Raw genomic sequence first — 22420 nt, 5'->3', positions numbered from 1 at the left:
GCAGGGAGAATATTAACAGAACATTTTTTTTAAAATGGCAAAATATTAAATCAGCAGACAACATGACACTTTATTATGCTTGTGCATAATATTGTTGTTGATTCTAGAGAAGGTTATTTAACTGATGCCCTACATCTAGAAATTATTTTATATAGATAAATAATAACATATCTATTGACTTACCTGTTCTGGTCTTTTGAAAAGGGCAGAACAATAATATTTCGGTGCTGAATCAGATCATTCAATATTTTAGCTGTCTGATAGGGTACATTATCTCCACCTTCACCTCCAGGAGGCAAGCCAATCACATGATCTCTTACTTTACAGCCCTTTTATTAAAAAAGAACCGAGAGGGAAAGCCAATGAGACAAATGAAATAATACATACGGTAATTATAATATATATAATAACACAATCTTTACAAACAAAAGTGATTTTGGCACAATGATTACAACACTAGTTATAACATGTGTTCTTTTGGACAGCCAGTATAATGTAGTGGTTAATGTGTTAAACTACGAATGAGGAAAATGAATTCACCCCAGAGGATGAGATGGAGTATGCTGAAAATAGCAATGCAAGGTTATAATGCAACTTTCCCCCTTTTTATGTATGTGCTGTTACATTGCACTCATCTATAGTGAAATGTAACAATATCAACAATAGAACTGATAACATGATATCACCTTATTGTTTTGAGAAAAGCAGACAGATACTGTGGAGATTCACATTCCAAGTTCTACCCCCTACCACCACCTGTCACAGAAGATTAGTGGGTGCCTCTCAAGCTCCCCTCAAAGGTTTGTTTTCGTGGAAAAGTCGGCCTTGTACTGTATGTAGCTATGATTGTGCATGATTGATTGACTGATTGATTGATTTTGCCACCCATTTATTTATTTATTACTTAGATTTGTATGCCGCCCCTCTCCGAAGACCCATCCCTTTTCGAACTCTGGGTGGCTTACAGAACAAAATCTTTAAAATCATCAGAGACAAATACTTCTAACCCAGTAAAAAGAAAGTACAATTAAAGTAAAATTATAGTTATAAGATGGGGAAGGAGGAGGCCAGATTTTTTGGGGGGGGGGGGAGGAAGTGGCTCTTAATTGACCACCTTCATTGAGATACACCCCTGTTATAGGGCCATTGGTCTGGCCATATTAACTAAAAGTAAATATTAATGCTAATGGTTTAAAAATCATCCAGTGATTCAGGTCTCATTACAAATCATAGTAAAACACAAAAAAGTAAACACATAGAAGTCTGATGGCAGAAAAAGACCTCATGGTCCATCTAGTCTGCCCTTATACTATTTTCTGTATTTTATCTTAGGATGGATATATGTTTATCCCAGGCATGTTTAAATTCAGTTACTGTGGATTTATCCACCACGTCTGCTGGAAGTTTGTTCCAAGGATCTATTACTCTTTCAGTAAAATAATATTTTCTCATGTTGCTTTTGATCTTTCCCCCAACTAACTTTTCTCTATAAACTTTTCACATAAATCAAATTTGCACACTGGCTGGTATTTATAAATAAATTTGCAGTAGCTCATTAAAAGGGCAATAAAGCCTTGCGGCTGGAATGGAGAGTGAGGGTATAACTTGGTTAAAAATTACATAGCAAGATGATTTCAAAAGATTTCTTCCAAATACATACTTTTGGAATAGGAGCAGGATCAAATCTAAGAACTTTTTGGTTACAGCAGGGATATATTCCAGTACCAGTGGAACCAAGGGAACTTGCTATACCAGGATAGAGCACTGGTTGAGGATGATATTGGCAGTGTGAAAACTCGGCGCACAGGAAAGTCTGCAAGAACAGATACATTGTTCCTAAAAATGTATATTTCTTTAAAAATGCTGCTGTGTAAAGTCTTAGCATTTATATCTAAATAAAAATATCCTCATGAGGCTAAAAAAAATACTCACTTGATTACACCTTGAACAGGTCAACCAATTAATAGTTCCCCAAAGACGCCAGTATACATCTCGCCATGATTTTAATTCTTCAAAAAGACTCAGGAGATACTCATGTATATCCCAAGATTTATCTCTATAGAGAAAAATGAGCAGCCGTTTTAGAGAAATTTTTAAGGAAATTTTAATTCTGACTTGCACAGGTTAGAAAAAACGTAATTCTTTTTTCTTTCATTTTCTTTGAGTGATTCTCATTGTACTAATTTAATGATTGCCAATGTTTCATACATCTTACCTGTGTTCTGCTAACATCATATTTTTGTGTTGATTGCTACAGTGTAGGGAAAAAAACTTTAAACTATGAATAGAGTTTAAGTTCTAATAACCTCATTGGCATATCCATATTTATTTAACAACAACATGGAAGCGGTTTATCAATGCTTCCTTCCAAGAAATTGTTTTGAATAAAGCCTTGGCATTTTTTATTTTCTGCCATCCAAATAGTAATGCAAATGTGACCCTGCTTACCTTTTGTTTTCAGTCAAAGTAAATTATATATTTGAGACAGTAACAGGGTTTGCTAAATTATCTTGTTAATCTATCTATATTTCAAAAGTCATCACTCCTTAGCCACTGTTCCCTAGAACACCTGGTTAAAACTGTCAGCTGGGATAATAGATGGAATGTAGTTTATAAACTAAAACTTTTCTATAGCATATGTTAAAAGAAGTCAAGATAAAAACAAAAAATACAAAATGACATGTGAAGCACCTTATGTGAATATAAAGTATATTTCCATATTGATCCACGTTAATCTTTCCAGGAATACATGGGATTTTTCTTTCAGTATCCTTAATAAGAAGTTTCTTACATAAGTAACACCTGCACAAAAAACCAAAAATATGAGAATAATATTAGAAAATTGCAATGAGCTATGGAACATATGCCAAGGTAGTACAAAGCAATGGAGAGCTGTATACCTGTAAAGAGTTGCAGCATTTCCTTTAGAATCTGCATTCTGATACTCTGGATCAAACAGTCTTTCTATCTTCTTACAGAAAAGTTTGCTATTAGTTACAAAAGAAAAAAACTCATAAAAATAAGTTACCAAGTATTTCATTCGTATTCTAAATATTGCATTATAAACAGAAGAAAAGTGCTTATAATATTGCAGCAATTTTAAAATTTCAGGCTACTGATGAAATCTCACCAAAGAAGAATAGAGTAATATTACATTAATAGTTCCATCGGCTGGGTACATTTGGTGATTGTGCTATACCCAAGGAGAGGAAATTTTTATTTATTAATTGATCTAATTTCTATGACTTTGTTGAAGCTCAAATTTTGTCTTGGGAACTTAATTATAATTAACTATAGAATCAATTGTGCAGTTAGTAATATATCTTTCAAACTAATGATAATATGAATACAAAAGGAAAGGAGACAATGATAAGGTTTTGTTTTGCTCAAAAAGTACCTCTTAAATTTATCTCTCTTGTCCTTCACCTCTTCTACTTCATTATGTGTGAAAAGATCAGTTATGCGGGTTAGTAGGTTAGCATTTATGCAGTTCATATTGCATGGCGTGGCTACAATTGTACTCATATTCTTGTGGCAATAATTAATACATTTTTCTACCTAAAAAACATAAACATAATTCACTTACTACTGAATAATCATACAAATATTTCTCACAGCATTTTCATATTCCAAGAAAAGCATTAGGACGATCCAATGACCAGAGGAAATGAATCACTCAAACACTTTTACATACAGAGATTCAAATACTTACTGTTATCTATTAAGGTTGGAATAGAGTTGGGGAAGAACCTGTTGGATTGATCAGGCTGAAGTTAGCAGTGGGTGGAGCGATTCCTATCTTTTTTTGATGAGTATGCATATTAGAAAACGTTTTTCATAGTTTATACAAAATTTGGATTTGGTGGTAAATAGCAGTCAAAGAATTTAATTTCCCCAATGTCTTTGAAATATGTAATTAGCAAGATGACCAGATCTCTAAAAATAGGAATACTGCACATTCTTTTCTATTTCTTTTGAAGATGGTAGTTAAAGTTTGGAGGGACTTTTCTAAGAAAGCAGCTATAAATATTCCATACATTTCCATTTCCTGTTCTCTATTGTGCTTGGTCAAATCAAGTTCAAAAATGCTTAACAAACAACAGACTTTTCTATCGACCAGGAAGTTTTTAAGCACCTTATTCAAGTAACTCTAATTATAATTTGCAAGTAAAAGCATAACAATATTGCAAAACAGAGACATGCATATAAAGAATACTGCCATCTTTGTTTAGCAAATATTTGGAAAACACACTTCACATTTTTAAGAGCTTAGAAATTAAGGCAAATCACAATCTTTTTAAAGATTCTATAAACTTCTGCAGTCCCTGCTTTAGGAAATATCACAGAGAGACTCATCAAGAAAGAGTTTGTGTTAAGTTGAGCTTCTTGCTTAAGCCAACTAGATTAATTGTGTACCATCAAACTGTGCTGGTTCTTAGCAATCACATAGATTTTCTCCACAAAAAGCCAATGTGAGGCATTTCTAATACCAAATATTATTTGATTTGGAATAAAAGGATTTAAGTTTTTTTTTAAAAAAAAGATATGGAGAAAAAAGAAGATAACTATTGTTCTGTCTAAGCTAGAAGCCAGCAAGAATTAAAACCCCTCCTCCTCCACACATCCGCGAGGTATATAATGGAGATATATTGTTCAATAATTCATAGCATAAAATGGTTAAATATCAAAAAGGAGTCTTAGTCCATCCTGGGCAATGTTCCAAGGCTAATGACTAGCAGATAAACCCCATCTCAGGCTGGAATCCAAAAACTCATTAAAAAGTCTCTTTGAAGTAATTCTATTAATCACCCAACTCACAGCATCTTGGCAGAAATCCTACAGAAGCAGATTGCAGTTATCAAGGCTGTCTAGTAGTAGAAATGATCTGCAATGGCATATCCTGCCATTGCTCGAATATTGTTGTTCACACTGACACATTGCAAAAACTCCCCTTTTATAGCCACAAGGTGTGGCCAAGTGTTCTATAGAACTATTCACACCCAAATCTCTTTCTCCTCAAGTAATTGTGTCTCCTTTGCATCCTTGCATCTATAAGTGGCTCTTTGACATCTCCTGAGTCACTCAAGAACACCTCTGGAGGTGCCACAGTGTCTGCTTGGCTTTCAGCCTCTAACTCCACAACCTCTCCACTCTCAGACACGGGTGCCAAGTACACTGGCCCAGGATACCAAAATACACCCATCTCTCAATCCTCAAAATCCGTGATCAGCTGAGCAGGACGTGGACGGGCCACAACAACTATAAGCAATTTGTATCCATTAGTAAAGATCTGCTGTATATAACCATAATCTCTGAAATGAATATAGCATCTAAATACCAGAGATAAAATACTTGCAAAACCATGGCTTGCTCATTCATTAACTCATTCATTTGATTTTAAAAGCTGACCATATTCCTGGGTAGCTCACAGAAAGAAAGGGTGCCATAATGCTGAGTAGCTCCCAGTAAGTATGGAATAGTAAGTATAATTTCAGACCATACAGATCAGCTCTGTGGGCTGTATGTTCTCATTCTAGATCAGTGGTTCTCAACCTGGGGGTCGGGACCCCTTTGGGGGTCGAACAACCATTTCACAGGGGTCACCTAAGACCATGGAAAAAGACATGGTGTTAGGAACTAAAGCTTATATTCTGGCACCTTAGAACATAGTTTTACAATCGACCAATCCAGGCATTTACAGTGGGGGTGTCCCTCTGATCTTCCTGCCAATCAGCTTAAAGCTCTGTTGGGAGAATTGGCACTAGACTTATGGTTGGGAGGGGTCACCACAACATGAGGAACTGTATTAAGAGGTTGCGACATTAGAAAGGTTGAGAACCACTGTTCTAGATGAATTTAGAACACCCAAGATACAGAATGCTTATTGCTATAGTATACTCACTAAAGAATCCATCTTCAGGAATTCAGAGGAAATAAGTATTGAAATGACATTGCTTGGTTCTAAAAAAACACAAGATAGCAAATTGAAAAGTTATTAGATTTACAAAAAATGGAAAAATAGTTAAAAGGCTTTAAAACAGGAAAAAAAACCTCAATAAATATATTCATTTAAAAAAAGTTAGAGACAACATTGCTGCAGAAAATCCATATTCTATAAAAATGGAATAAGAGAAAGTTTGGAGATTTGTTTTGGGCCCTTTTATCAACTACCTTGACCTTCTATTATTTAGATTATAATTTAGATTTTTCCATTCTAGTTACATCTATAGCTAAATAATTAAACTGCTTAATAATTCAATGCTAAATAATTATTTGCTTTTTTATTAATTTTTATCCTAATATGCAGTCAGAAATAATAGTGTAGGGTTTTACAGTTCACATTATTATGACAAAGCAAGCCCCACAACACAAATAAACTAAAGAAAGTAAGTAAGTAACTATCTCAAACCAAGATTCAGAATTTCAATCCTGTCATTTTAAATGTGTTTCACAAATACATTCACAAAGTAGAATTTTGAGTTTCAAGCTATCGGTCTCTCTTTTTTTTAAAGGCAAAGTTGTCTGTTTTCAGAGAGGAGTGGGCTCTCAATATTGAAAGCTGAGTTACACAAAAGACCAATTTCAAGTTTCGATATATCTAACTTCAGTCCCTTATAAATTAGACAGTATAAGCGCGCACTTAATTTGTAAAATGTTTGCACTTTAGATCAAATATAAAGCTGGATCAGAATCACATTTGAAAACAAAGCAATATTATGGAATATTGTGGAAACAATTTCCACAAATACCTGCAATTTTCATATTAGTATTGCTAACTGAGCATATTATTTTCCACCCCAGAAATAAACTTTTCATAATCTAAAAACAGCTGTGCTTATTTATTTATTTATTTATTTATTTATTTTATTTATTGGATTTATATGCCGCCACTCTTCGAAAACTCCTCCTTTATATACAGTAAGAAAAGAAAGGTCTGGTTTTAAACTGTGTATGAGCAATCTTTATATAGCCATAACCAGTGTTCCCTCTAATTTTTTTTTTGGGGGGGGGGGCGGAAAAGTATAGTGTCTGAGCGGCAGTCCCTTCGGGAGAAATAATAAATAAATAAATAAACAAATAAATAAAGAAAGAAAGAAAGAAAGAAACAAACAAACAAACAAATAAAAAACCCACCCTGTTTTGCCTCAGAGAATTTAAAAATAAAATACTGTACTGTGTGTCTATAACAGTGAGCTCATAATAGGGCAACTCTATCAATATCAAAATGCCACTTAAATAGTTGAGCTACTTTCAAACTAGATTTTGATTTTCTTTCTCTCTTCCTTACTCCCATTCTTTTTCTTTCTCTTTTCCTTCCTCTCTTTTTTCTATCTGTTTATCTCTCTTCCTCTCTTCCTCTCTCTCTCCTTCTCTCTCACTCTTTTCCTCTCGGCTTCTGGGCAGGTTTGGAAAACTCTGAGTTGATGATGATTTTTAAGTGAGCGATTGCTCACTGTTCAGCTTAGAGGGAACTATGGCCATAACTCTTACAAAGGATTGTGGTGGTGACAAAGTCTCATCATCTAAAGGAGATCATTCTGTTTAAGGAATGAAGGTAGGAACTGCTTTTGGGTCTTTTTTGACAAAATGTTAACTTAGAAGAAATATAACACATGCATTTTAACTTTTTTTAAAGGTTAGAATACTGCTCCCAAAAATTTGTAATGCAATGTTACAAGATGTGACAAACCAAGGAAATGTTACAAGATGTGACAAACCAAGAAAAACTAGGGCCTAGCCCTAGTTTAAATTAAATAAATATTCTGCATTTACTATACTATGCAAACTTTAATATGTGCTGTACAGAACATAAGTGAGAACTAACAAGAACAATATTTTTTAAAAGAAAACAAATGCTAAAAATTGTTTGATTAAGCCAGAATCAAACAGATGTACAGTATTAATACCATGAATTTTAGTGAAGGGAAAACCAAATGTATACTTAAATCTTCTACTGATTTCTCCTGGACTTAATCTTGATTGATGTTATCAAGAGCGTTCTACCCAATCAAGGAACCACCAAAACTATTCCTACCAAATCTGACAGGGCAAACCACTGGTATATAACAAGAGAGCAAACCCCACTCTCTAACTAGCATTGATGATGTTACCTAGTTTGATAATGAATTGTCTGGAAGGGAACAATCAAGCTCAGCAGCAAGGGCCCCTTGTTACCTGTCCCTAGCTCTATTTATCTATTTGCATACATAAACACACACACATACATGTAAATAAATACAAACAAACTTTCTCCTCCTAAAATAGGGGCAGATATTTTTCACCATTGAGGCTATCATCATCAGTTGTTCACATTTTGTCTTTAAAAATGTTATAAGCAGTAAGCAAGACTTTAAAATAGGGTACTTAGAAAGCTTTGCATCCATTTTTAGTAACTTTGATATCCTTCATCCTAAACATTTGCATCAAATCCATTTATTTATTTATCATTTAGATTTGTATGCCGCCCCTCTCCGCAGACTAATTTAGATTAGAACACATCAAGTCATTACCATATTTCTGGATCAAACCCAAAATTTAATAGGGTGGTTTCTGTATAAAGAGTGCAAAATAACAGGGCCGTATTTTCTCAAAAGGAAATGATGAATCTATACATGAGAATGAATGTGGTTAAATGGGAAGCCCCAACTTCTTAACTACTGCTAACTAATTAAGTTGTGTAGCACTTCTACTATACTCATTTTGTAAGGCATGAATCCCATTAAACTTTATATCTTATTTCAGCCTTCCCTGTTAGTATAAATTAAGGTTTCATCATCAAAAGCAGAACAGGAAAGGAAAAATCACCTTTCAAAGCCATTTTTGCAATCAGACTTTTGCTCTGGTGTAGGAGTCAGGTTTTCAAAAAATTTGTGGCAAAATGAATATATTTTCTTTTACCTAAGGTGGGTATTTCATCAACCTCATATTCCTTAGTGTTCCTTTTAACATATCTTATCAACCAATTAAAGATGTGAACGTCACAGTGAACTGAAATGTCCACTTCTTCCCAGCGTTGGGCATCCATTGATAGATATTCAGCAAAGTACTTCATTTCAGAAATCAATAGAGCTCGTGGACAAACAAAATCTTCTTTCAGATTTTTTGCTTCATCACACACATGGATCACCATATTTGGCCTTCATTTAAGAGGGAAAAATCATAGGGATGAATATTATTTTCATTATCTGGAATATTAGAATAATTTGTGAAAAATATTGTTCAATTTTAAATTTAGGTACAATTTTACTGTTATGGAATGTATTTTCTTAGATATAGGCATTCATTGTTTGTATAATACTTTCATGACACAAAAAACATGGATTTTCAAGTTATAATGATATTTTAATATGTGAAAAAAGTTCAGGAGCACTAAAATAGGAAAAGGATAATAGATACTAAAATATTTAGTGGACCATGAGCTGAGTAAATATGCATTTAAAGCACACAGTAGCTATGTTTGATAAGAAGCAATAAAAGAATCCCCCATAATTATGGAAAAAAGTAAAATACATTATTAGTGGGAAACAGACCAGTATAGCTTCTTTCTATTTCTCCAGAGTAAAATTAAGCACAGTGAAACATTTATGAACATGCTTAATTTGCTTAAGTTTTATTTTTAAAATTTGTTATTTATTTTATTTATATAACATAAAAATTAAATTTCAATCAAACAGTGTGTTGCCTGGGTACAATTATTTTAGGACATCATAATCAAAATGTTTTCAATAGTATTCATCACAATATTATTAATTCTATAGTAACAATAATATTTTACTTGTCTACTTTAACAAATCTCCTTTATAATATTAGCCCTTTTTATATTCCTATATTTCTAGCTTTTGTCTTTATTATCTAAATTATCTAAATTTGCTTATGTTCTATCTGTCTCAAGACACAATAGCAGATAATGCATGCAGACCTGTTATTCGCATACAAATCTTTGGCCCAAACACAGTTGCATTCGTTACCATCGTAGTAATTCACTGAACTGCTCTACAGAACTATCAAGGATCTGCTACAAGCAAAACTTAAACAGCACTTGGAAAAGTCAAGCAGGATGTTGGGTCCTATTGGGTTCTATTGACTGGGATTCAAGGAATGGGAGTCAGCGAGACCAAGAAGGTGATTTTATTTCTGTCATAACCCATGCTTTTTGTTACATTTTCCCTCCAGAGATCAGGATGCCCGCAACCTGCTGGCTTTTCCTTAAAAGTCCTTAAAATATGGCTCCATGTCCAGACCAAGATCCCAAGTATACGCAGGACCTGATTTTTGGTTATTTTAGTAATTATGTTTGATTTATTCTTGGCTGCTATGTATTTTAATGCTTGTATTGTTGTAATGGTTTTTATTTTGTTTTTTAATTTTATCACCCACAATTACTTATTGAAATGGCCACACTAACTAATTAACTAAATAAATAAAAATAAAAATTGAACCAGGTGTGTAGTCTGGGTTTTCATTTTCTCTACTACTGGACGTATTTTTTATGCTATTGTTGTGAGTGGTCCATGACCAGGTCAGTTAGTGACAGATTCTGAGGAGGATGAACCAGGCCCGTCTTGGTACCCTAGGCTGGTTCTTGCTAGCTGAATCAGACAGTGAGGGTGAGGGAGAGATGGAACTTTTGGAACCCCCAGAGACTGTAGAAACCCCAATGATGATCTCTCTTGACTCAGAGGGTGATGAGGACCTGGGGGATCAGGAGCCCCTATTAGATGCCTGGGTCAGAAGATTTAGAAGCAGACAGGAACAGTTTTATGGGAAAAGTTATAGAAAATAGTCTATAGAAAAAATTTAAGGCAGTCATAGCTCTAGGAAAGAGTTGACCACACCCAGTCTGTATATAAGGGAGGGTTTCTGAGTAAAGAGGCATGGTATTGCAACGTTTGTCATGGTGGAACATTCAAATCCAGAGTTCTAGAACTGCAATGCTGAAAAGCTGCCATGGTTCCTTTAAAAGTTATGCAGAGAGGCCGATGCATGAGAAAGAAAATAAATCGAGAGAGCTGTTAGGGTGTGTGTGATTTATGGACTTTAACTCAAGAAAGAATGTTAATTGGCTCTACCTCTCAGCTCTCAGCCATTTGTTATCTCTTGGACAATTTAAGCGAGGCCTCTGCCAATATGAACTGAACAATCTGCTCCTGTCTGTACAAAGCATCTTTAAGTACAGTGTTCCCTCGCTTTTCGCGGGGGATGCGTCCGAGACCGCCCGCGAAAGTTGAATTTCCGCAAAGTAGAGATGCGGAAGTAAATACATTATTTTTGGCTATGAACAGTATCACAAGCCTTCCCGTAACACTTTAAACACCTAAATTGCAATTTTCCGTTCCCTTAGCAACCATTTAGATTATTAGTCACCATGTTTATTCATTAAAGTTGATTAAAAATATATATATATTAAAAGCAGACGAAAGTTTGGCGATGACATATGACGTCATCGGGTGGGAAAAACCGTGGTATAGGGAAAAAAACCTGCGAAGTATTTTTTAATTAATATTTTTGAAAAACCATGGTGTAGAGTTTTCACGAAGTTCAAACCCGCAAAAATCGAGGGAACGCTGTATATTAAAAAGTGTTTGAATTGAATCCTTTGCTTGCGGGGGCTTCTTTGTTCCAATCTGGCGTGCCCAAAACATAACAGCTATCTATTCATTTCCTTCAAAAGTTCAAGACAACACACAGTTCTTCTTCATTCTAATTTTATTCTCATCACAGTCCAGTAATATTAATTATGCCAAAAATTTGTCTCAAAACCATCCACGAAGCTTTATTGCTGAGTGGGAATTTGAATCTAATTCTAATTCACACAATTCTAATCCAATAGGGTTAACAGCTATATCAATCTCTATTAAATTCCATTAAAGACTGTCTTCTGAAGACAAAAAGCACAAGAAATTGCTGCTTTTAGTCCTTTATTAATTACAAATATGTTAAAAAAATAAATAAAATTACATCTAGGTAAAGTTATCTTGTTTATCTACTCTAATTACAGTAAGACATTTAAAGAAATTCCTACATGCAGATTTAAAAAAAAATGTACTGAGGTGTGTAAAGCAGAAGAGAAAGAAGAAAAAGGTAGGAAAAAAAGATACTCAAAGTCTCATCCTCTGTGCAAATGAATGAAGAAGATCTTCACTCCTAGAAAAACTCATTTGATTAGAAGGAAAGCTTCCAAGGCTTATAAGAGCGGTTTGCTTTTTATAAACACAACAATAAGGTATTTTTTTCCTACATAATTTGTCACAGAACTCCTAAATACTGAAGACCAGCAGAGTGAGGCTTGCTATGAATCTGTTGGCAAGTAGAGTACATTGACTCCTTGAGAAAACTGAGTTTTGAAGAGAAAGCTTAGTGTGCAAACTTTCAAAGATTCACTGAATAAAGACGAAAGAGAAAGCTGGTGCTGGTACTGTTCAAGTTCATTGTGGAGCAAGAGTTTTTTGGCAACTGAAAAATGATACCCAGAAATCCCATAATTCCATTTGTCAAGATAATCCAGAGAAATAGTACTCCTGTCACTCTGGGCTTAACATTTTCTTCTCCAATTCTATTCCCGGCTATAATCTAATACTATTTTATTAAACCATAAAAACATTATAATTATGTGAATATGAAGGAATCCAGAATTAGAATATTTTCAAAACTGAAATTAATTGGATAGGCTAAGATACTATCATCTGTAATATTTTTAGACTTGAACAAATATATTTTTCCCAAGGAACACATATTTTGACTATTTTTTTCCCCTTTTGCAAGCCAATGCTCCCCACAGAAACCCCAATCCCTCCCTCTGAAATTCCACAAAATATAGAGAAATAAATACCCAGAAAAAAGACTAAGGTTAATCTAGCTGTTTAAAATGAAACAGCCATCTTCCTACCCTTCAGTTTCATCAGCATTTTCTCCACCTTTAAGTGCAGGGCATTTTTCACTTTCTGAAGAGCAATTCCTTGTGGAAGCTATACTTGATTTTCCTTAAATACAAGTGGGGAGAAAAAGCATTAGGTCATAATGTTGAGATGTGTACTTCTCATGTGTGGTAAGCAGTGTTCCATAGTCAGAGGAATGATGTGATAGTTATTTAAATTTTAAATGAATACTTTTAATGCATTTAATGCAGATTTTTTTTTAAAAAAAAATTAATATAACTACAGTAGAAGATGAACAAATCTTTTTAATCTCAGAGTTTATTTGCACTTGCAAGAGAGAAGGAAAACCAGCATAACTCTATGTACCACTATATAGTACATGTCTAATATACTTTATGGGAGAGTAAGTGCAAAAGTGCTTAAAGAAACATTCCGCTATTATGCATAACATAATGTAATGTGGCAGTTTTCTCTGCCCTTATCGAATTCTTCCTTCCTTGGCAATTCCTCGCTAAAATACAAATGAACATTTTTTAAAAAATCTATTGGGGTATGCTGGCATTTTTCTTATTTAACATAGTGCTCCTAATTCCCCCAAAATGATAATACTAAATCCAGGGATGAAATCCAGCAGGTTCTGACAGGTTCTGGAGAACCGGTAGAAATGTTTTTGAGTAGCTTGGAGAATTGGCAAATACTACCTCTGGCTGACCCCAGAGTGCGGTGGGAATGGGGATTTGGCAGCATCCTTCCCCTGCCATACCCACCAAGCCACGCCCATCAAGCCACACCCACAGAACTGGAAGTTTTAAAAAAATGGATTTCATCACTGACTAAATCTCTGATTATCGACAGGACAGGTAAAATAGGATTGCTGTAGATTCCAAGTAAGTTATGTATAAAACAAATCCCTGAAAAGAACAGCACCCAATACCAAGAGGGGTAACACTTCCTCTATGTTATTTGTATCACAGATTTGTCCAGATGTGAATATTCTAAATAGATATGTAGTCAGTTTTTGGCCGGTAAATTATAATTTGCAGACTCTTTCCTTCTCACTTACACAAATCAGCAGGTTTCAGGAGGAGATAAGTGATTTTTGCCACAAAATTCTTAGGTATAATCTTTCTTTTCTCATAGTTTTCACTGTCTCACCCGCACAGTTGTTTATAGAACATGCTTGAGTTTGTCTGTTTCATACTATATATTGTTTTCACTTGCACACTTTCTCTCACTCATACTGCTCTTTGTGTAAGACTTCATTACACCACCATATTCAATGTTAGTATTTTTAACATAATCTCTGAGCAGCTTTCATAGTACCTACCACCTAGCATTATCTTGAGTAGCAATTGTATCATTCTCAATTGCCTTTTCTCAGCCATCCCCGAGAACATCTGAAATTCTAAGCATTGTACTACAGGAAATAGTCATTTGTTTAGCGACTGAAGTTGCAATGGAGTTGAAAAAGTGACTTAGGACTGCTCCTTGCACTTAAACCATTGCAACATCCCTGTGGTCATGTATTCATGATCTGGACACTTGGCAAATAGTTCACATGTGCAACAGTTGCAGCCTTCCCAGATGGCTTCTAACAAGCAGAGTCAATGAGGAAGCCAGCAACATGTCACCAATCAGTCTCACATGATTTCTGAGCAAACAATAACATTTGGAGGCATCACATGATGCCTTACTTAGCAACTGCACTGCTTAATGATGCAATCCTAAATTGAGGGCTACCTGTATGTTACATAGCTACTGTATATGCCTTATATTCTTGGTAGGTTCCTTGCATGGCTTATACAACTTCCATGATTTACAGACTATAAATTAATTGGCAACATTCCTAGAAAGCATCATTTTTTTAAAAATGCTGATAAAGGGTTAATTACAGCATGGTTCATACAAGTTTCATAAAGCAAAATAACTTCCGTCTATAATAAATAATTTGTAAGGTGCTGTCCAATGCATAATAGAAGTGTGATATCCTTTTGAGGCCTGATTGTTTTAATTACTTTTAAGGGTAGTTACCAAAGAATTCCGGTTTTTTTGTTTTAAAACCACAAAATGTTTGGTAGAAAATGGATATACATTTAAAGAAATCCACATTAATTTTAAAAATCCATTTTGGTTTAATCTAAAAAGCGATATATAGTTGATATATAGATTGACAAAAGCAATTGATACATCAACAGGAGAAAAATAACATGCATAATTCTATAAACACAACAACAAAAGTGATTAAAGCCTACCATTTAAAGAAATTGCATCATTTTCATTAGGGGATTTTTGCAATTCATCCTGAGTATCAAGAAGCGATGATTTAATATAACCAGCTAGTGTTTCCACAGGTTTTGCACCACCGGCCATTAGTGGATTGAATTGGTTATCCACAGGAGAACTTCCATTGCTTTTCAGATCATCAAACCTTTTTGCACACTGTTAAAATATAGTAGAGAAAAGAATATTTAGTTAAGACATCTTACCTTGCCTAGGGTGCTGAGAGCTGACCAATAATAAATAACATATTAGAAATCTTTCTGAAACAGACCAAGGTCCATCATGTTTTGTTTCTCAGAACCAGATGTTTTTGAGATAATCTCAAGCAAGAAATGGAGACAAATCCCTCTCCCTTTATTGTTTTGCTCTAATATTTAGAACAGAGTTGTCTAATTTTTTTATTTGCCTTGGCCACAATGAGTCAGGGGGAATTGTCTTGGATTGCTATATATATATATATTCGTAATATTTATTATAGGTAAGGTCTACAAATAACAAACTTCATTAAAAAATTTTTTAAACTATCTGCTGTTCAGGGCTGTATGTGACCCTTGGACCACAGATTTGACATGCCCAATTTAGAGAAACTCAAAGTTTTCAAGGGGGGGGGAAATAATTCATAAACGTTTTTCCATGAATTTATTTGATCCCCTTTTAAAGGTATATAAATTAGTGTGATTCATCTTGTGACAAAGAATTTCATAGGTTAAGTATCCTAATGCAAAAAAAAAGTTACCTTTTTTTCTGGTCCAATTTTCCTTTCAATAAACTTTTATTAAATAATTCCTGGTCTTAATATTCTGAGAAAAGGAGCAAATTTACTTCTTATATGTAGTATTTCTATGCAGTTTAAGATTTCATATACTGAATTATCATACTTTTTTAAAATTAATTTTTATAAAATAAGTTTTTGGCAAAGTAAAAACAATGGAAATTTAAAGGAAAAAAGAAAGTAAAAGAAAAATGAATAGATAGAATTTTTTAAAAAAGATAAAAAGGAACAAAAATGTTCTTTACAAGTTATAATGGATGTCTACTGTATTCTCTCTTTACATCAAACTTTTGAGCACTAGGGACTGATTTCATGGAGAGAGATTTTACCATGGACCAGAGGGACTGTGGGTTTGTGTGCTCCCTGTATTCTGCAGATGGGACTTTGACCTGTTGCTGGAATTTACAGTCCAGTGCCAGTCCATGGACTGGAGCTTGGAGATCCCTGCTTTATACTTATTCCATGACTCCCTTATTTCCATATTCTACCCTTTTTAATCAAACCCATAAATTATTTACAGGGTGTCCAGGGGGAAAGCATTTTGAACTTCCCTGATATTTCCCTGACATTTCCCTGTAACTTGCGATCTAGTTAAGGCACGGTTGTGGATGATGTCATATCAAACAGCTAAGCCGTGGAGAAATATCGGTGGCTGAGGAAGCAAGCTGTTGCTTGTTATGCTCATTTTTGTTTAACTCTGCCAGGCAGCACAATCATTTATTTTAATTATGACTTTTCCCTGACTTTTAAACATTTTAATACAGTTTGCCCCCCCCCGCACCCTGATTTTTCTGTTTTTTTCATAAATTCCCTGATATTTCCCAAACCACTGATTTGCCTGATTATTCCCTGATTTCCAGGTTTGCTAGACACCCTATATGTACATCAACTGCTTGTATTTTAAGCTAAAGGCCCAATTAATTTGGAGGGGTGTGTATATTCTTCTAAAAAAGATGTTGAAGCCCTCTGATAATTTTACTTACTTTCTTCTGAATTTTTTCCTGTTTACGACATGAATAATTTAGTTTCATAAGGATCCTTTTAGAGAATTTATATTTTTCAGAGCTGCTGCATATCAAATCAAGATCACCAACCTACCTGTTAAGGCCATTTTTTTTCCTGAGTGGTTGCAGACAGCTTAAATTCCATCAGTGTATATATGCACTTGGGCTGAAGAGTTGCCTTAACAATCCCTTTATACTTACTATTCAATTTGTCATTTGCTTGTCATTTATCTATTTTAAAGACTTCCTTCTGATGTTCTTCATACTCACTTGTGTTTTTAGTCACCCAGAATAAATTGGTTTTGAATCATCTGCAAACTTAGCTAGCTCACTATTTCCCCCTAAATCAAGATCATTTATGAATAAGTTGAAAAGCTCCCATCACAACAAAGATTCTCAAAGGTCTTCATTTCTTTCTTTGCTCTACTAATATTGGTGGGGGGGGGGCAATCACCAGGAAATCAGATTGTTCCTGTTCCCAATGTTTTCCCCCCACTTAGTCATTTTGCACAATCTTAGTTTTATATTTATATATATTTGAATGAACTTGTTATTAAAGTGACAAGAGGCTCCAGCACAGTTCAGCTATTGTAATTTTGATTTAATCTATTATTTTCATTTCTAATGTAAATGATTGTATACTTCTATTAATTGAAAAACATTTACATTATTTTATTTATTATTGAAATTTGTATAGCCATTCATCTCACAAAAATCATCTCTTGCCAATATTAAATACCCTGAAATGCAAAGAATAAATATTTTCCCTCTCTTGTTTTAAACTGCAATTGTAGAAGCAATTGTTCAAATATTACTCTATTGGACAATTTATGTACAAACATTGAATTTACAACATACCTATGATATATACATAGGAGTTAAGTAAGCAACATTTCCAATTTGAACTTGCCTAGAAATAATTTTTCAGTTAAAATTTGCTAGAAGAAGAAGAAGCCTACCTCTTTGGATGAATAGCCTGGAACCAATCTTGCCACATTTTCCCAGTTGATAGGTTGAGGAACCCCAATTAAAGAACAAAGAATCATATCCAAAACCATTTGATTATTGTCGTGTGGAACATTATTATTTTCTATATATCCACGATTCATTTTTTGGCACTGGAAAAGACATGAAAATTTAAAATTTCTCTCACTGTTTAAAGAATTTTGGCTTGCTGAATTATATAGTAGCTGTTATGTAACCTGTAAGGAGAGAACAGCTTTCTTTAGATAAAAATGCACCCAAAACTAATTATTCATTGTATTGTTGCCAACAGGATGAGTGAACATATTAACATCAGAGTCTATTGGTACTATTTTGGACAGCTGAGAATTGTCCCATCACACTATTATTTCCTTTTCCAACCCACCTCCCCCAATCCTGCCAATATCAGACTGGCATGTTTACTAAAGGCTACAGTATGAACACCAAAAATACAATACAGTGGAACCTCTACTTAAGAACTTAATTTGTTCCGTGACCAGGTTCTTAAGTAGAAACGTTTGTAAGTAGAAGAAATTTTTCCCATAGGAATCAATGTAAAAGCAAATAATATGTGCAAACCCATTAGGAAAGAAATAAAAGCTTGGAATTTGGGTGGGAGGAGGAGGAAGAAGGGGTTGCTGAAGGAAGAAGGTAAGGTGAGGGGAATCAAAAAAATCCAAAACTTCAAGGCTTAAAAAAAAAAAGAGAGGGACTCTGAGGCCTCCAATACACCTGGCGGGAGGCTGCCTCCCATACACTGCCTTCCATACACTGGCTGCTGCTGCTGCTACCTGCTGCCTCTTCCTTCCCATGCTGAAGGGCTCCCCTCTCCTCTCGCTCACTGGCTTTGTAGCCAGCGCTTTTGCTTCACTGTGGTGACTCCTTGGCTGCCCAGAACGAAGTGAGCGTTTCTTTTCTCTGGGTGCTAGCAGAGGTTTATTCCCTCTCCAAGTGCCCAGAGAAAGGAAAATGGTTCGTTTGCTCTGGATTGTCAAAGCCTCCTTAAGTGCCACCAAAAGGCTCCTCTGGCAGCCCAGAAAAGCCTAGGACGGCAGGGATTAAAGGGGGAATGGTAGAAAACAGTGCCACTCTCAAATTTCCTGGAAAATTTTTCCGGGCTCGGGTTCTTAAGTAGAAAATGGTTCTTAAGAAGAGGCAAAAAATATTGAGTTCTTAAGTAGAGGCATTCTTAAGTAGAGGTACCACTGTATACTGTATACAAAATCTGATATTACTATAGCATCAGTTTATCAGATAGCTGAATTATTGTGGAAGTAAATCAGATAACAAGAGCTTACTACCCAATCCCTGAATTTCAGTAGTACACATTTTAAAGCATATACCATATCTACATTACTAAAGCAGGTTCTCCATTAGCATGCAAGTTTAAAAATATACTCAGAAAGACAACACCGACAATAAAAGACATGAAACATTAATAAAATCTAAACATTTGAAATGTTTTTGTGCCTTCAATTTTCTGACAGCATTGGAGGAAATTCCACCATACATAGGAAATGTCCTACTATTAATATTTACCTGAAAAAACTGGGTATATGGTAAATTAAGCAACTGGCAGTCAATCAAACTTTATTTTGATCAAAGACCATTGCAGAACAAAACGATTAACAAATTGTTTAAATAAGGAATGTCAAGGAATGAAATTAGGATTCATATCTGCTCTTTTTAGAATTAGTTGCAGTCATAGAGACAAATTTTCCCTCCTCACTTCCTTCATGCATTCAGACATTCACTCATACATTTACTCAAAGGCATCCAAGCCAGTGTTACAGGCACTTGTGATAACTGAGCCACACCTTGGCATTTTCAAAGATGTGCGGAAGTACAGAAGCATCCTAACCCCATCCAGAGAGCTATTACAAGCAGGCAAGAGGATTATCATTCAATTGCCACGATCACAAGCAATCATCATGCATCCAGATAGGAGTCCTGCCTGGAACAAAAGAGTTCCACCTTGGGCTCTGCAGCAATTAGAAAAGGACCAACCATATTCAAAGAACACTTCATCCCAATGAGTGCACCAACTTTGGGGAAAAGGCATAGGTTACATGTCATTTTAAATACTATGAGCCTTTTTATGGAAAGAGCATTATAAGAATACATATTAAAGGACTGAGTAATTAAAGGTATCTTTAAGGACAAATCACTTTGCAAAGTTCTAGAAAGGGGGAGTTGACTCAAAACAATAGCCTGTCCTTGGGAAAGGCAAATTATGTAAACTTTGCTACACCATGGTGTATTTTTGGAGAACAGAGAACACTTACATAAGAGAGGAAACAAAAATAAAAAGCTAACACTGTAATACAAAATATTGTCATTCTCGCCACTCTAAACATTTCTAATACAAACCACCCACCAAAATCCATTATTTGACTAAAACTAAAAAAACTAAGCAATTGGAGATAATTTGCCACATAATTATTTAGAGTACAGGTTTTCTTTTGTGTGCATTTTAAGGATAGGATTTCCTCTCAATCTATTTATTCTCTGTACATTTGTGAAGAAATATAGTCTCTCTCAAACAATTTAAGTCTTATTTGAACATGGAAATGATAAAAAATTAAACCTGTAAAATGTTTCTTTTATTAAATTAATGATGTTATATGTAAATGCAGAAAGCATTATGTGCTGGAAATAAAAAGTCTTTCTCAGTCAAAAGCTGAAGAAATACATCACTATTTAGCTAGTTTACTTTGCTTACCTGCAGTTCTTGCAGTAACTACTTAGCTGTAAGAAGCACCTTTCCAATGTCTAGTATTTCTTTAAGTACTCATCCTTCATTTATTTCCTGACAGCCCTAATCCCCAATTGCATAAACACATGCAAAAAATGAAGTATTAGGAAGAACACAGATAGTATCAATTACCTGGAGTATGTTTCAAAAAAGTCAGTGTTGCTTGCAAACCAATAGGTAAATTCCTGTAAATTCAAGATATAGAGAAAGCACTGTACAAACCTAAGTAACAATAAGAGAGAAGTAAATTATAACTTGAGTGGAGGCAGAACTTCAATGTCAACTTTATCACACATTTTTAGAAAGCAAGTCACTGTGTTCAATTCTAAGTTTAGAGAATACAGCATCCTAAACTGAACTTGATCCATCCTTTCTATCACAGTTGGCTTTTTTTGTGCCTGTTCACTGAATCTTCTTTGGTCTCTTCATCCTCCCCACCCCTTTTTATGTAATGGAAGGCAAGAAAGCCTGAATCACTCCAACCCACTAAGCAGCAATTACCACTTCAAACACACAAAATGGAACGTTTCAATCTATACACTTATCAAGATATCAAACACACAAGTGCAAATATTCAACCCTCTCTCCTCAAATCCTGAGACTTCTCCCATTTTGTTACAGTAAGTTATATTTTTTATTCCAAGGTACATATAAACATTAATAGCAATACAAATATTGCTCAAACATTTTCATTTTTTTCAACTTTCAACCTCAGGATTGTAAATAATAAGAAAGCAAATCTAAGTACTAATGGTAATAGCTTTCGAGTCAACCCCAAAGCATCTTGAGCAGCCTGGGTGACTATGCATCCAACTATACAGTATATATTTAAAAAGCTCTATAGGAATTCATTTACTGAATTCTAACAATAGCTTCATAACATTTCCTCTTTAGGAATTTTGCTGTTAAAAAACATTGCAAATCGAAGAGACTCACAGTATTTTTTTAATGAGCCTTTTTAGATGCACCACTTCTAAGAAACCATGAAATCAAATGAATCATGAATTAGGGAAACTGCTGCTCCATCCGAGGCACTTATGCTAAATTGGGAGGCAGCGGAATTGTGCCATGTTTATAGCTTCCTTCCACCCACCCGTCCACCCGCGCTCTCGCCCATCCACCTGCTCTCCCAGTCTCCTTAGCCCTTTGACAGTCCGCTTGGTCTCTTAATACCGCCCTTTTCTGATTAAGAGAGAGAAAGAGACCGATTCAGGGGAAGGGAAATATTGAGTCGTTCGTACCCTAGCTAGCCAATCCACGCGCCTCCCCTCGCTATATCTCGCCTTCCCGGGGTCCCAAGGAGCCTATAGCAAACCAGGAGGGCTGGCGCACGCGCGCCTCCTCCTTTTCGTTTTTTGTCGCAGTGCAGCGGCCTTCTCTGCTCGAGCCTCTTCTCTCACGCTTTCTTCCGCCCTGCCCTTTCGCGTCCGGTCGCCTAGCAACAAGCGACAGCGCCCTGTAATTGCAGCCCAGATCATCCCCCCGCCCCAGTCAGGGCGCTCCCTGATTGAATGGAAATATACTGCTCAAAAAAATAAAGGGACCACTCAAATAACACAACCTAGATCTGAATGAATGAAATATTCTCAATGAATGCTTTGTTCTGCACAAAATTGAACGTGCACAACAGCATGTGAAATTGATTGTCAATCAGTGTTGCTTCCTATATGAACAGTTTGATTTCACAGAAGTTTGATTTACTTCCAGTTATATTCTGTTATTTAAGTGTTTATTTTTTTGAGTAGTGTAG

At 35.1% G+C, this 22420-nt stretch overlaps 1 protein-coding gene across 7 annotated transcripts in view; it reads right to left on the bottom strand.

Annotated features, from left to right (window-relative positions):
• Positions 1-22095, bottom strand: part of SANBR (SANT and BTB domain regulator of CSR) — a 33979-nt gene extending 11884 nt beyond the window's left edge. For 2 of the 7 annotated variants that reach the window (XM_070734816.1, XM_070734821.1), the window contains exons 1-13: positions 21912-22095; positions 20803-20892; positions 17891-18049; positions 15128-15314; positions 12887-12980; positions 8899-9137; positions 5903-5961; positions 3398-3558; positions 2901-2987; positions 2692-2802; positions 1933-2056; positions 1661-1813; positions 184-329 (exon numbers count right to left, since the gene is read on the bottom strand). In XM_070734816.1, the coding sequence (XP_070590917.1) occupies positions 184-329; positions 1661-1813; positions 1933-2056; positions 2692-2802; positions 2901-2987; positions 3398-3558; positions 5903-5961; positions 8899-9137; positions 12887-12980; positions 15128-15314; positions 17891-18040 (1511 nt within the window). In that variant the 5' untranslated portion in view covers positions 18041-18049; positions 20803-20892; positions 21912-22095. Of the gene's footprint in view, positions 1-183; positions 330-1660; positions 1814-1932; positions 2057-2691; positions 2803-2900; positions 2988-3397; positions 3559-5902; positions 5962-8898; positions 9138-12886; positions 12981-15127; positions 15315-17890; positions 18050-20802; positions 20893-21606 lie in introns of all 7 variants that reach the window. The other 5 variants (XM_070734817.1, XM_070734819.1, XM_070734823.1 and 2 more) reach the window with 4 other exon arrangements.
• Between the last annotated feature and the right edge of the window lie 325 nt (positions 22096-22420).

The sequence above is a fragment of the Erythrolamprus reginae genome, chromosome 1 (assembly GCF_031021105.1).
Source record: "Erythrolamprus reginae isolate rEryReg1 chromosome 1, rEryReg1.hap1, whole genome shotgun sequence".
NCBI classification, from domain to species: domain Eukaryota; kingdom Metazoa; phylum Chordata; class Lepidosauria; order Squamata; family Dipsadidae; genus Erythrolamprus; species Erythrolamprus reginae.
The sequence above is the reverse complement of the archived record's forward strand: the minus strand, read 5'-3'. Positions and strand labels throughout refer to the sequence as shown.